This window comes from Phaenicophaeus curvirostris, chromosome 18 (genome assembly GCF_032191515.1).
Source record: "Phaenicophaeus curvirostris isolate KB17595 chromosome 18, BPBGC_Pcur_1.0, whole genome shotgun sequence".
Lineage (NCBI taxonomy): Eukaryota > Metazoa > Chordata > Aves > Cuculiformes > Cuculidae > Phaenicophaeus > Phaenicophaeus curvirostris.
Window position 1 is genome coordinate 7,269,033 of NC_091409.1, and position 12,403 is coordinate 7,281,435.

Genomic DNA, 12,403 nt, shown 5'->3' on the forward strand with positions numbered 1-12,403 from the left:
GGGATGTCTCAGTGGAGCAGTGGGGTGTCATCTGCTGCTGGTTCTTAGCAGAAGCTCCAGAATTTGGCAAGGAAAATGTGGGTTTTTTTCCAAGCCTGCAGCTCCAGTGGCTGCAGATAAAAGTGTGGACACAGAAAGGTAGAGTCAATATTGTTTGCTGGGCGTGTGATGCAGAGGGTCAGACAGAGAGCCTGTCCCCAGGAACCCAGGGGAGGCTGTGGCTGAGCAAAGGCACCAGTCCTGGTGTCTCTGCTTTCAGCTGGGCACTTTCCCTGGCCTGATGCAGCTCTGGGCAAGCTGCTGTGGCCACATGCAGCAAAGCCACCAGCACACTGATGCTCCTTCATCCCAGTTTTGTATGCTGCATGGGGGTTAAGCTCGTTCCCACGTTGCTGCAGGGTAGGTTGGGTTTTCAGCGGTGACCACAGCCTCAGTGATCTGCCCTGATGCCAATGCCTCCCTGTGCAGAGGAGCAAAACCACCTGAAAAAACCCTGCTGAATACAAGATTTTTCTGAATGCCTGTGAACTCTCACAGACACGAGCTCCTGTTCTGCTAGGGATGAAAAACCAGGGAGAGCCCAGCCCTGCCTTGGCTGTGCTCCCAGGTAGCTTCGTGGCGTGGTCAGGAACAAAGGCAGTACCTCAGTTGCTGTGGGTGCCTGGTATTTGTGAGGCCTTTCTTGCCTACTTATGGCACTCAGCTGTGTTTAGGAAAAGCATCTGACAGCCAAGCGTGTTTATTTTTGTGCTCTTTCCATCCCCACTGCTGTTTCCAGCAGATTTCCTATGTGTTAGGTCATTGTGCTGCCCGCTGTGGTGGGCCAGCAGGGGATTCATTGGCCAACAGAAGCCAGACAAGCTTTTATTTTATACCAAAGCCCTCCCTGAGCATCCCCTCTTGCTATCGGAGGGCAAACACCCACCTCCCGTGGCACCAACCCCCACGGGGGTCCCCCCTGCTCCCCTGCTGCTGCCTCACGCTGATGGCTGAGACACCACATTTTGGCTATTGATTCACTCACGTATTTGGGAACAAAATAGCCAGGGTTTTCCCCTCGCTTTCGGCCCTTGCAGCATCCTTGATGCCACCCCACTGCCCTTGGAAGAGCTCTCACAGCAGCCCCAGCATGAGAAATATTTCCTTTCATTGCCTGCCTCTTGCTGCTTGGGGAATTTGGTGTTTTTCCTCCAGCAGCTTTGCTTCCTCCTCACCGTTCAAAGGCTGATGCAGGATCTTAAAAATAGAAACAGTCTGTGTGGCTCAAATACATCACATTAGTCTGATGCTGTTTTCAAATGCCACTTGGTCAAACGGAACCCACAAATGGGGAACGTGCCAGGCTGACACCAGAGCAGACAGATGCCTTCAACAGCAGCATTTGCAAAGCCTACACAGAGCTCTTTGGAAAGGGCTGGGTTCCCCCAGCAACTCTGCCTTTGTGGGCTGAGAACCTGGGAGAAGGGGGAGAACATCTGGGCTCCCCTCCTCAACTCTGTCTGCTTTTAGAAAGCAAGTAATCACAGGATGGTTTGAGTTGGAAGGGACCTTCAAGATCATCTAATCCCATCTCCCCTGACCTGGGCAGGGACACCTCCCACTGGATCAGGGGCTCCCAGCCCCATCCAACCCAGCCTCAAACACCTCCAGGGGTGGTGCAGCCACCACTGCTCTGGGCAACCTGGGCCAGGGCCTCCCCACCCTCATAGTGAAGAAGTTCCTGCTAATGGCTAATCTAAATATTCCCCCTTCCTATTTAAAGCCTTTTCCCTCATCCTATCACTTCATGCCCTTGTAAAAAAGCCCCTCCCCAGCTTTCCTGTAGCCCCTTTCAGTGCTGGAAGCTGCTCTAAGATCTACCCAGAGCCTTCTCTTCTACCAGCTCAACAACCCCAACTCTCTCAGCCTGTCCTTGTCTGGAAGGTTCTCCAGCCCTCGGATCATCTCTGTGCCCTCCTCTGGACCCGTTCCAACAGTTCTGTATCCTTCTTACGTTGAGGATTCCAGAACTAGACATAAGACTCCAGGTGGGAGTCTTGCAAGAGCGGAATAGAGGGGCAGAATCCCCTCCCTTGACCTGCTGGCTGACTCAGAGAAATGCCAAACCCCAGGTCACCCCACAAACACTCTTCTCCTCCTGCTTCATTTTTAGCTCCACCTGGTGGCAGCCAGACCTGTACATTTAATATCTTTGTGCAGCATCGCAGCCCTTTCTTGGCGTAAAATAAATCCATCCCCTGCGAGACGTGACTTTAGTCTTCAGTTTCTCCTAGGAGGTGAACTGAGCTCTGCCTGCATGTGCTCTCCACTGAGGTGTCTGATCAGGCTGCAAAATGCTTTGCAAGATGAGTTTCCTCTTGCAACCCTGCCCAGACACCACGGCGAACCCAACCTGTTGCTTTTTCCAGCTGTCATCACTCTAAACCAGAGCTACCACCTTCCCAGAGCACGGCCACGGCTCCCAGGGGCTCAACAACCGCCTCAACCCTGCTTGAGCTTCAGAAGAAGCATGGCTGGATCAGGATTTATCACACACCTAAACCACATCCCCACCTCCCCTGTCAAGGCCCCTCGTGCACAGAGACTTGAGCTCAATTAAGAGCCAGACTCATTTCTGCTGTTTGGCACAGCATGAATCCTGCTCAGACAGGGAGAACATTGCATAAACTACTCACTTTATGTAGAATCATAGAATCATAGAATAACCAGGTTGGAAGAGACCCACCAGATCATCGAGTCCAACCATTCCTATCAAAATATATTCCAGCCCTGCTGTTGTTTCGGTCCTACCGGTCACCCCTTCCCCTGCAAACAGGTAAAATGGGCTGGTCAGGAGGAAACCCAAAGCTAGGCAGGCCCAGCCACCTTTCACCCATGGCACGTGCTCCCCGCCACTGGTGTCACGAGTGTGGCAGTGCTCGAGCAGGCCGGCTCCCTCCAGCCCCAGGGAAGCTGCCTGCACCAGCCCAAAACCTTAGCACTGCTCCTGGAGCTGCTTTGCCATGGGTCCTCCCACCACTGCCAAGATCAGCCCACCTCTAAAAGCGTGCGTGGTGGGGCTTGGCCAGAGCAAAGGCTCGTTCCAGCTTGGGAAGGATGAGAAGCTCAAGTGTCTCCTGTACTGCTGTAGCCCAAAACTGGTGAGAGGGTCTCAGCGAGGAGCTGTGGGTGGTGGGAGCATCTGAGGAGCTGTGGGTGGTGGGAGCATCTCTCGGCTTTTCACCTGGGCTGTGATGAAGAGCAAAACAAGGTGAAGCAGTGTTTTACCAAGTGCTGCCTGCACCTGGGCTAAGCAGGTGTTAAATATTTAAACCAGACACACATTTTTCTTGGAACAACCACATGATGGTGAGGGAGACAAGGAGCCAGAGCAGAGCAGCAAGGTCCTCAAGGCAAGTAGAGCTGCTGCCTGGGGAAGGAGTTGCAGAAGCACACAGTTTAATGCACACCTGGCTAAGCACAGACCAAAAAGACATGAAGATGGTTGTATCTGTGGTGGGAAGAGCAGGACTGGTTGCAAACCGTTGCTTCCTGGGCAGGAGAAGGGCAGAGCATCCAGCAACACTCTGCGAGGACCCATGTGGATGGATGCACACACATTTATTGATAAATATGCTGGACACACTACAAGAAAAATCAAGCGGAGCCACAACTGAACACATACTGCAGACCTTCACATTGGCATGGGGAGCGGCAGGGACCTCCCACCCTACTACTGGCTGAATGAAGATGTAAACTCTGGGTGATGCCTTCACTACCACTGGGCTTTTCCAAACTGCTACACAGCCGAGCCCCAGCAATGAGTTCTCCACAACTCATTGCCTTTTCCCTTGGCCACCTCCCTGCATCCTGACCAAGAAGGACTGTGGGTTGATTTTGGAGGTGATGTGCTTTCCTTGGAGCCCTGTCAGAAGGCAAACCAGAAGGAAGGAGCGGCTAGGCAAGAGCTGGCCTGGAAGGGTCTGTGCAGGAAGGATGGTGGGAAAGAGTCCCTCAGGAAAGGGAGCTGAGCAGCCGTCTGTAGATGAAGCCCAGCTTCTCTCGCAGGGCCAGGAAGGTAGGACGCTCCTCTGTGTTGCCGCTCCAGCACTCCAACATGATGCTGTAGATCTCAGGAGGGCAGGAGATGGGCCGGGGAAGCCGGTAGCCCCTGGTGATTTGCCGCACAGTTTCTTGGTTTGTCATCCCTGCAAAGAAGGAGAAGATGTCCCTCAATCTAATGCCCCCAAAGGATGCCCTGAAGGTACAGCTGCAAAGAGCCAAGATGTCAACTGCTGCTGCTATGAAATGGTGTCTCTATGCCATGAGGCTAGTAGAGCAGATACTGTGGGAGATCATCCATCTCACACCACCTTCCAAGCCCCAGCTCCTGCACCCTCTCTGCAAGCACTGAAGATCCCTCTAAGCAATCCCCAAAGTGGACAATAAGTTGCCCATGCACTTGGAACTGCTTCCAGATCCATTGTGGAAGGGACAATATGACAATTTATGATGAGTTGGCTTTTAGGGACTGTGGGCAAGATGCCCAGCATGTGGACGGAGCAGCACTGGAGAGGTTTGGCAACCCTACCTTCGTATGGGATTTGTCCATACGTGAAGACTTCGTAGAGCAGTATCCCATAGGACCAGACATCAGACTTGAGGGAGTACGTACGATAGTTGGCTGCCTCTGGGGCTGTCCACTTCACCGGGATTTTGGTGCTGCTGCTGGTAGAATAGATGTCATCCTGTAAGGCAATGGGAGATGGGTCATGAGGGATGGTGTGATGATTTAGGGGCTTCACTGGGGCTTCGGGTCAGGAAATGGGACAGCAGGGAATGGCTGCAGTGTGGGGCAGCTTGGTGGCCTGGGGGTGATGGGAGGGATCACAGCATCCCGATGACCAACCTTGAGAAGACGAGCAAGTCCAAAATCAGCGATTTTGCAAGTGAGTTCCTCTCCCACCAGGATATTTCTAGCTGCCAGGTCCCGGTGGACAATGTGCTTCTCCTCCAGGTACCTCATCCCATCCGCCACTTGGCAGGCGATGTTGAGCAGGTGGCAGGTGCCCAGGGACTTCCCTTCAGGACCTGTTAATTGAGACAATTCAATCATTGGGAGCAATCTAGCAACATCTATGTTGGGTGTTTTGCTTTGAAAGGAGGCCCTGTGCTGGCAACACGGGACCATGAAAAACCTCAAATCAGAGATCCTGCCTAACCATCCTGGCTGTGCCATGTGGGAAGTTCAGCACAGCCACGCGCTCCTCAGGAACGGGGCTGGGGTGAGCTCTACAGAGTACTCATGCTGCAACGAGGATGCAGACGTCCATGGCTTGTTCAAAGTTGAAGGTGACCTTCTGCCATGCAAATCTCCAGCCAGGCCTCTCAACCTGTCCTACCTGAAAGCTCCAGCTCCTCCAGCACCAAATGCTGCTGGAGCCCCAGATGAAAATGAAGTCAGTGTGGGGGAGGAGGGGATTGTACCCAGTAGAAAAACAGGTCTTGGTGGGAGCTGTTTGTCTTGTTTCCTTTCAAGACTAATTACTGGGCCAGGAAAAGAAAGGCCAAGAAAAATAAACTGACAGCCAAGTGATGAGTGGACCGTGGCCTATTGCTGGCTCTGCATGTGAACAAAACCCATGCTACCAGGCCCAGGGAGACATCTACCCATTTAATTCCTAAGAAAGATGGAGTTGCCCAAACTTATGTGGACTCCAAAAGGACCATGCCAGACTGTGTCTTTGGGTCTTGGGGTCACCTAAGAACATCTCCGCCAAATGCCCATGGATTGCTCTGCATTACCACTGATCTAAACAGGTTTGAAAACAGGCTTGTGCTCTCTTAGTGTCCCGACTTGGGTTTGCGGGGCCATTCCGGACACAACAAGAATCAGCAGAGCAGCCCTGCCCCAGGAACCCACCCCCTTGGTGCTCGCACGGGTACTCACTGTTGAGGTAGCTGTGGAGGTTGCCTTTCCGCATGAGCTCAGTGATGATGTACACAGGCTCATCCAGTGAGCAGACGGCGTGCAGCTGGATCAGCTTCTCGTGCCTCAGGCGCTTCAGGTTCTGAATCTCCTTGGTGAAGTCTTCTGCCTTCATATCAGCTGGATGAGAAAGCCAACATGGCTGGTGTGAGCTACTTTCTTACGTGGACATTGGGAGCTCAGCCCCTCCAGCTGGGATGAAGATGTTCTTCTGCCTCACAACTCACCCCTACTCTCAAAATTCATGTCTATACACCCCATATCTCAGATGCAAACATCCGAGAGATGTTTTCCATGGGGCTTTGGACCACATTTTCAGGATCATAGTCCCATCAGGATGTGACTTATCAGAAACCCATTGGCTCAGGTAGGTCCATAGAGATACTCTAGTGTCTACTTGCCAGGTCCTACCAGATTTTTCTTGATAAGACAGACAGTGACCAAGAGGACTAGGAAACAAAAAAGGCTGAGTGATGTTGAAGTGAACGAGAAATCCAGCTGGCCGCTGTTAACATCTACCTTTTATGATCTTGATGGCCACCGGCACCGTGTTCTTCCACAGTCCTTCCCACACCTCTCCGAAGTATCCTTCGCCCAGCTTCCTCCGCAGGGTGAACTCCCAGCGTGGGCGCTCCCAGCTGTCCCTCTCAGGGGGAGTCTGTGAAACGAGCATTGCGTGCTTGGACCAGCCAGCCAGGCAGGACCTGCTGGTGGAGCCTGCACCCTCTCTTAGTGCCCACCAAGGTGGCCACAGAGGATTGAGAAGGACATGGTGCTCCTCTACCCATGTTGTACTGCAGCAAGTGCATTGCTTTTCCCTTTGCTGAATGTCCGGTGGGGACACAAAGCTTGTGGGACATTAACTGCATCATATCTGCTGGGAGCCAGCGCTTGAAAGAGGGGAACATTTTTGGATCCTACATGAAATATCAGATATTCAAGTCATAATTCCCTCCTTGTCAGACATCAAAGGTGGCTTTTCTCTATTTCCACCCATAAATAAAAATGAGTAAATGAGTATTTTCACATATTATGGCTGATTTAGACTTCAGCTCAATATCCATTTCTTTTATCTTACACCTTTCAACTCTGCTCTTGAATTATTCACACGTTCAATTGTTATTTCTGAGTCATAATCGGCGAATGGAATTCTAATCAGGAAATGAGTTGGCAATTTGGGATTAATACGCTAATTGGATTTATGACTGCATACTAATTGGCATGAAAACCAGATAAAAGCAATGTGGTCTTATGCTCTAGGAAAGAACCTGGAAACACAGGAACATCCAGATTCAACACTGAAGGGATTTGTAACAATGCAGTTTCTAAGTTTCAACTTGGAGAAGACATTTCAGAAAAGCTTGCGCATTTTGACTGGTAAAAAATACATATAAATGCCATGCCTGGCCTTAACAGGGCTGATAGAAGGTGATGCTGGTAGTTCTACTAATGGTATATTTTAAGTTTAGCTTAATAAAGCTCAAATTCCAAATGGATAAACTAATTATTCCTATTTTCCCCCTAATTTCAATTTCCTTTTTTCTACCCTGGACACCTTTGGGACCTTGGCTGAGCCGCACTGTTGGCATACGCACCGCGGGGCTGCAGGGCTGCAGCAAGGGGCTCTGGATGACCTTCCAGTGCTTGGTGTAGAAGGCGAGGAGCTCCTCCATGTCGGGGAAGAGATGTCCCTTCTGTATGTAGAGGCTGCCCCGAGGGCTCTTGCAGATTCGGAAGTGGCTCACCTTCCCGTGGTTGCGCACTGCGGGGAAGCCCAGGTGGGGGAAAGCTCAGCTCATGCAGCCACTCACACCTCCCCGTTGACTCACCTTTCTCCTTTCCAGCCATTCAGCCTATTAATTCACCCTAGAGCAACTCAGCTTACCTCTGGGGCATCACATCCCTCTTGCCATCATCCCCTTTGGTCCCACCTCCTGCCTTATAGGACTCCCGGCCACAGGTGAGCTGGGGTCCTTTGGATGGAGAGGTGCTGCTTTCTTAGCAGGGACAATTGCCCATGAAAACAAACTTCTTCGAGATCAGTGGAGCTCGTTGCTGCTCGAGGTGGATAAAGCAGCCGTGGCTGGACCTCCCGCAGGCACACTCAGCCCAGGGGCTGATAATGGGATGCAGAATTCGCTATGAATTACTTGGGGTTGATTTCATGCCAATTAAAACAGATCGTAATGGTGTTGCCTGGTCCAAACTCCCTTGAATTCAGAATTCTGTAGGTGGGAGCAGCCCAGGCTCTGGTAATCCAGAGGGGTGGAATATTTTTAGACAAACCCTCGTATGACAAAAGCCGCTGGAATGAAATCCTGGGAGTGAGTGCTACGAAACCATCATTAAGCTGCTGTGAATTGTTAATGGCTTTCATACCCGAGACAGGACCAATGTACTTTCCTCTGCGGCAGTAATTCAGCAATCCATACCTGCATCTATTAGCTTTCTCTGTGCTTTTAGAAAGCAGTTAATTCATTTTAACAAGATGCTGTAAAGTGCTTTAAACATATTTCCATGTTTTTCACCCTGTGCTGACCAAGCCAGGAGCTGCCCCTAAGGAACAGCCCAATTCCTTTCCCTGTGCTCATTTTCTCTAGATAATTGCCACAAAATTACCTGAGAGAGAGTACTCGCCCTTGCTGCTCTCACTGTCCCGGACAAGGAAGGAGCCGTGCCGGTTGGGAGGTGAGAGGAGGAGCTGCTCGGCTTCGTTTCGACTGATCTTGCTAAAGTACCAGCTAGGGTGAGAGCAGAGTGAAAAGAAGGGTTGTGAAAAGATGGGGCCGCATCCAGCCCAGGGGCTGCAGTGCTTTCCAAGCCAGAGATGGGGAGCAGCTCCTTCCCACGACTTGCTCACCCCTGGCAGCCACCAAGTGAGCAGCAGGGTGGCTGCACCACAGCTCAGAGCCTGGAAGCACGGCTGCTGTGCACACCACTGCCAGCCCACATCAGAACCGCTTCATCGGGTTGGGTTTGCAGGTGCTTGTTGCATTTTATTGCAACTTGCCGGCTGCAAACCAGTTCCTCCAGCAGATTCTGGTCACCACTGTATCGATCTATTTGATAGGAATGGTTGGACTCGATGATCCGGTGGGTCTCTTCCAACCTGGTTATTCTATGATTCTATGATTCTATGATTCTATGGTTCTATGATCTGGTCGGGTCTCAGCTCCATCCCAAAATCAGGAGCTTTACTCCCAGGGCTCAGTGCAGTGGGGATGTAAGCACCTGGGCTGACAGCCTGCAGTAAATAAAGCACAACAACGTGGAAGATGCTCTGGCGGGGTTGCCACATGTCCCGCTACGAGTAGCCATGGGCATAGGATCTCTTTGCAGTTCTTGACCTGCAGCTGATGCACACAACTAGCTGTTGGAGCCCATGGACAGATCACATCAGTGAAAACATTTCCAGGAATTGCCCTTTGCTGCTCCAGACAAAACAGCGCGGGTTAGGGACTTCAGCAGCATGAGCCAGGAGGGAGGAACCAGCCAAACCCCTCTTTTGTGCCCTGATTTGTCACCAAATCTCCACCAAGAGGAGTCAGGTTGGCTGGCTGACTCAGTGGGACACACGGGAGTGCGGGGAAGAGGCTGCTTCATCAGCCCAATATTGCCAGGATGTGAGAAGCTGAAGGTTTCGTCATTAACTGGGATTGCCAGCGTCTGAGAAGCCATGCAGGAAATTATCCGTGATGGGGTTACACGGCTGAACAAATTACCACCCAGCTCCAGCCTGCGGCTCCGCGGAGGCTGCGTCCTCGCAGCTCGTTCTGCCTGCAAAGCCATGAACGTTTGCTGCCAACTGCTCGCCCACAGCGGGCATCCCCCTCGCCTCCGGGTAGGGCTGGGCACGGGTTGTGTGCACACACACACGCACGCTCGGCTGTGCAAAGGGCCTAAAGCAGCGAGCCAGCTCCATGGTCCTCACTGGTGTGGTCCCAGCAGGGTCTAAATCTGACTGGGTTTGCCTTCCGCACATGGGGAGGGGTGCAAAGGAGGATCTCTCCCATCACACCAGCTGCAATCTCTGCCTCTGTGGCCCCTTCCCAGCCTCTCCCTGCTCCTTCCCTTTCCCCCTGGGCCCGGGCAGTGCAGGGTGAGCACCTGGGGAGTCTGGAGGGTGATTACACCCACCCCGTCCATGCGATTCCCGGCACTCGCCGTGGCTCAGTGCCTGGCACAGAGAGAGCAGAAGTGTCTCAGGGCGATTTGCCCGGCATGTCAGGACCAGGCTGCCTTATGCAACGATGAGCCTGGGCTTTCCCCAGCTGAGACAGGGCTGAGGCATCAGCCTGAGCCCCACGGCGGGTGGGAGAGGCTCTGACAGGGAGGGAGCCCTGGGCTTTGGATGAGCAGGAGCCAAAAAGCAGCAGCAGTGGCTCAGCTTGACCCTCCAGAGCTCTGGGCTTCCCAGCGGGTCCCCACCCAAACTGCTTCTCCCTGTGCTCCTGGGCTCCCTTTGGAGCTGGCAGAGCTCAGACGTGAGCTTCCTCAGCTCCTTCTTTCCCTACTGTCTCCCCTTTAACTCAGAGCAAGCAGGAGAGCAACCAGAGCGAGCACGAGCCTGTTTATTCTGCACGCTAGCTGTCCCCGTGCACGCCATCACACCACATCCCAGCCTGGAACCACCTCATCCCACTTGAGGAAGGGGACCCAGCATCACCGTGCTCAGATGCATCCCCCAACCCTTGCTGAACATCTCCACCCCGCTGCTGTGAGCTGCAGGAACTTCATGGCAGGGATGCCCGCTGGAGTGAAGGTCCCACCACTGGTGGTGGCAAAAGTCAGGGACAAGGAGCTGGTGCTCCTCACCGTCACGGACGGTGAGCGCTGCCTTTCCCTGGGCAGGGAAATGCTACCTTGGTCCAACCTCCATCCCTCTGTGGGTCCAGGGAATGGGATACTTACGGCTGATGAGTGGAGGTGCCCTGGCTGAGGCTGGCCACGTACGCAGCAGGGACGTAGCCTGTGGCTGGTTCCCCTAGTAGCCGCCGGGCTAAGACATATTCTCCTTCTTCTCGGAGGACACGCAGTTTGTCCCCTGCGCTTACGCTCAGTTCGTCCGCACTCCGGGCTGTGAAAGCATATAAAGCGATAAACAGAGAAGACTTGGGGAGGAAGGAAACGGAGCTTGCCTCTGAGTGCAGCGAAATGGAATCGGAACCAAGATATCCCAGTGAGCAGCTCTCCGTCACAGAGCGAGGACGAAGCTTGTTCCAGAAGGATGTCAAGAAGGTCAAACGCTTCCGGACAAACTGCTCCATCCTTGGTGGATGCGGTGGTCTATGCCATCGTGCTTCTTGAGGCTGGAGGAAGGGGCAATCCTGGGCTCATGCCGCCAGCCGGGTGGCTCATGCTGCCGTCCCGCGTCCTTCGCACGCGTCTGGGCGCTTGGCAGCCCTTCCCGGAGAACTTCCTATTTCTGAAAGTGAAACTGGTTAATCTGGTGAGACGAGTTTGCAGGCGGGATGAGTCTGCAGGCAGGAGTCCCACGCTCCGACCCACGGGCACATCTGGGAGTCAGACACAGCTGGAGCCGACCTTGCTGCTCTCGAAGAAGGAGAATGGCTTTTGTTGGATTTTAATACTTATGATTTTAAAGTGTGCTCTCCTAATGTTACCAGAGCACCAGTAAACAGAGCTCACTGTTCTCCAAGCAGCTCTTGTGACAAGTGGCTGAATCCAGTTAATGGTTTTGATCTCACTTGTGTGAGAGGGTATTTTTTTTTTCCGTAGGAAAATAATTGCATTCCCAAGTGTGTGAAACAGAATTAAGGAGATAACCTTAAAAGAGATCTGAAGAGGTCTGGGTATTTTCAGGGTGGATGTGATGGGGTTTATAACAGAAGATCCTTCTTTTGGTCAGCCACAACCTCCCAGCGTTGCCCCACTGAAGCATTTGCTTCCTCCCACTAATTCCCCATTGCAGTGAATGTCTAAGGAATCCACTTCCCAGATCCACCAGGATCCAGTGCTTGCTCAGCCTCCAGCAGAGATGGATTCCCCTTAGCATCAGGAGGTCCTCACCTGGTGCAGGGTCTGGATCAGCCCCAGGACCCAAGGCTCAGCACCCGGAGCTGAGCCTTGGCACACAACCTCCAGCTCCTGTACATGGATGTGCCTTACAGTGCTGCTCACACTCAGATTCAGACACATTACAACCCCCTCTGCCAAACCCCAGCAACCACAGACATTGGCCAAAGGACAGAGATACTCACCTGGCATGTGCAGTTCAAGCCACCTGAAGATCACTGCTCTGGTGAGAAATCCCAGCTCCAGCCTCCCCCCAAACCCTGCCTGGGCTTTCTCACTTAACTGTTCCATCTAATTAGTGGGAGTTCTGTGCCTGGCAACTCTGTTCCTGGCCTTGAGCCCATTATTTCCATCCTCCTCTGCTTGCAATTGGTCTGGGTAGCTCATTTTGGGATGTGC

The 12,403-nt window shown here is 52.7% G+C and overlaps 1 protein-coding gene across 1 annotated transcript; it reads right to left on the reverse strand.

Annotated features, from left to right (window-relative positions):
* Positions 1-3,581: 3,581 nt before the first annotated feature.
* Positions 3,582-11,691, reverse strand: SRMS (src-related kinase lacking C-terminal regulatory tyrosine and N-terminal myristylation sites). The gene is made up of 8 exons (XM_069871853.1): positions 10,880-11,691; positions 8,588-8,709; positions 7,564-7,730; positions 6,488-6,626; positions 5,930-6,088; positions 4,889-5,070; positions 4,571-4,727; positions 3,582-4,187 (listed from the first exon to the last, which is right to left on the reverse strand). The coding sequence occupies exons 1-8, from the start codon at positions 11,233-11,235 to the stop codon at positions 3,994-3,996; spliced, it is 1,476 nt and encodes a 491-aa protein (XP_069727954.1). The 5' UTR covers positions 11,236-11,691; the 3' UTR covers positions 3,582-3,993.
* Between the last annotated feature and the right edge of the window lie 712 nt (positions 11,692-12,403).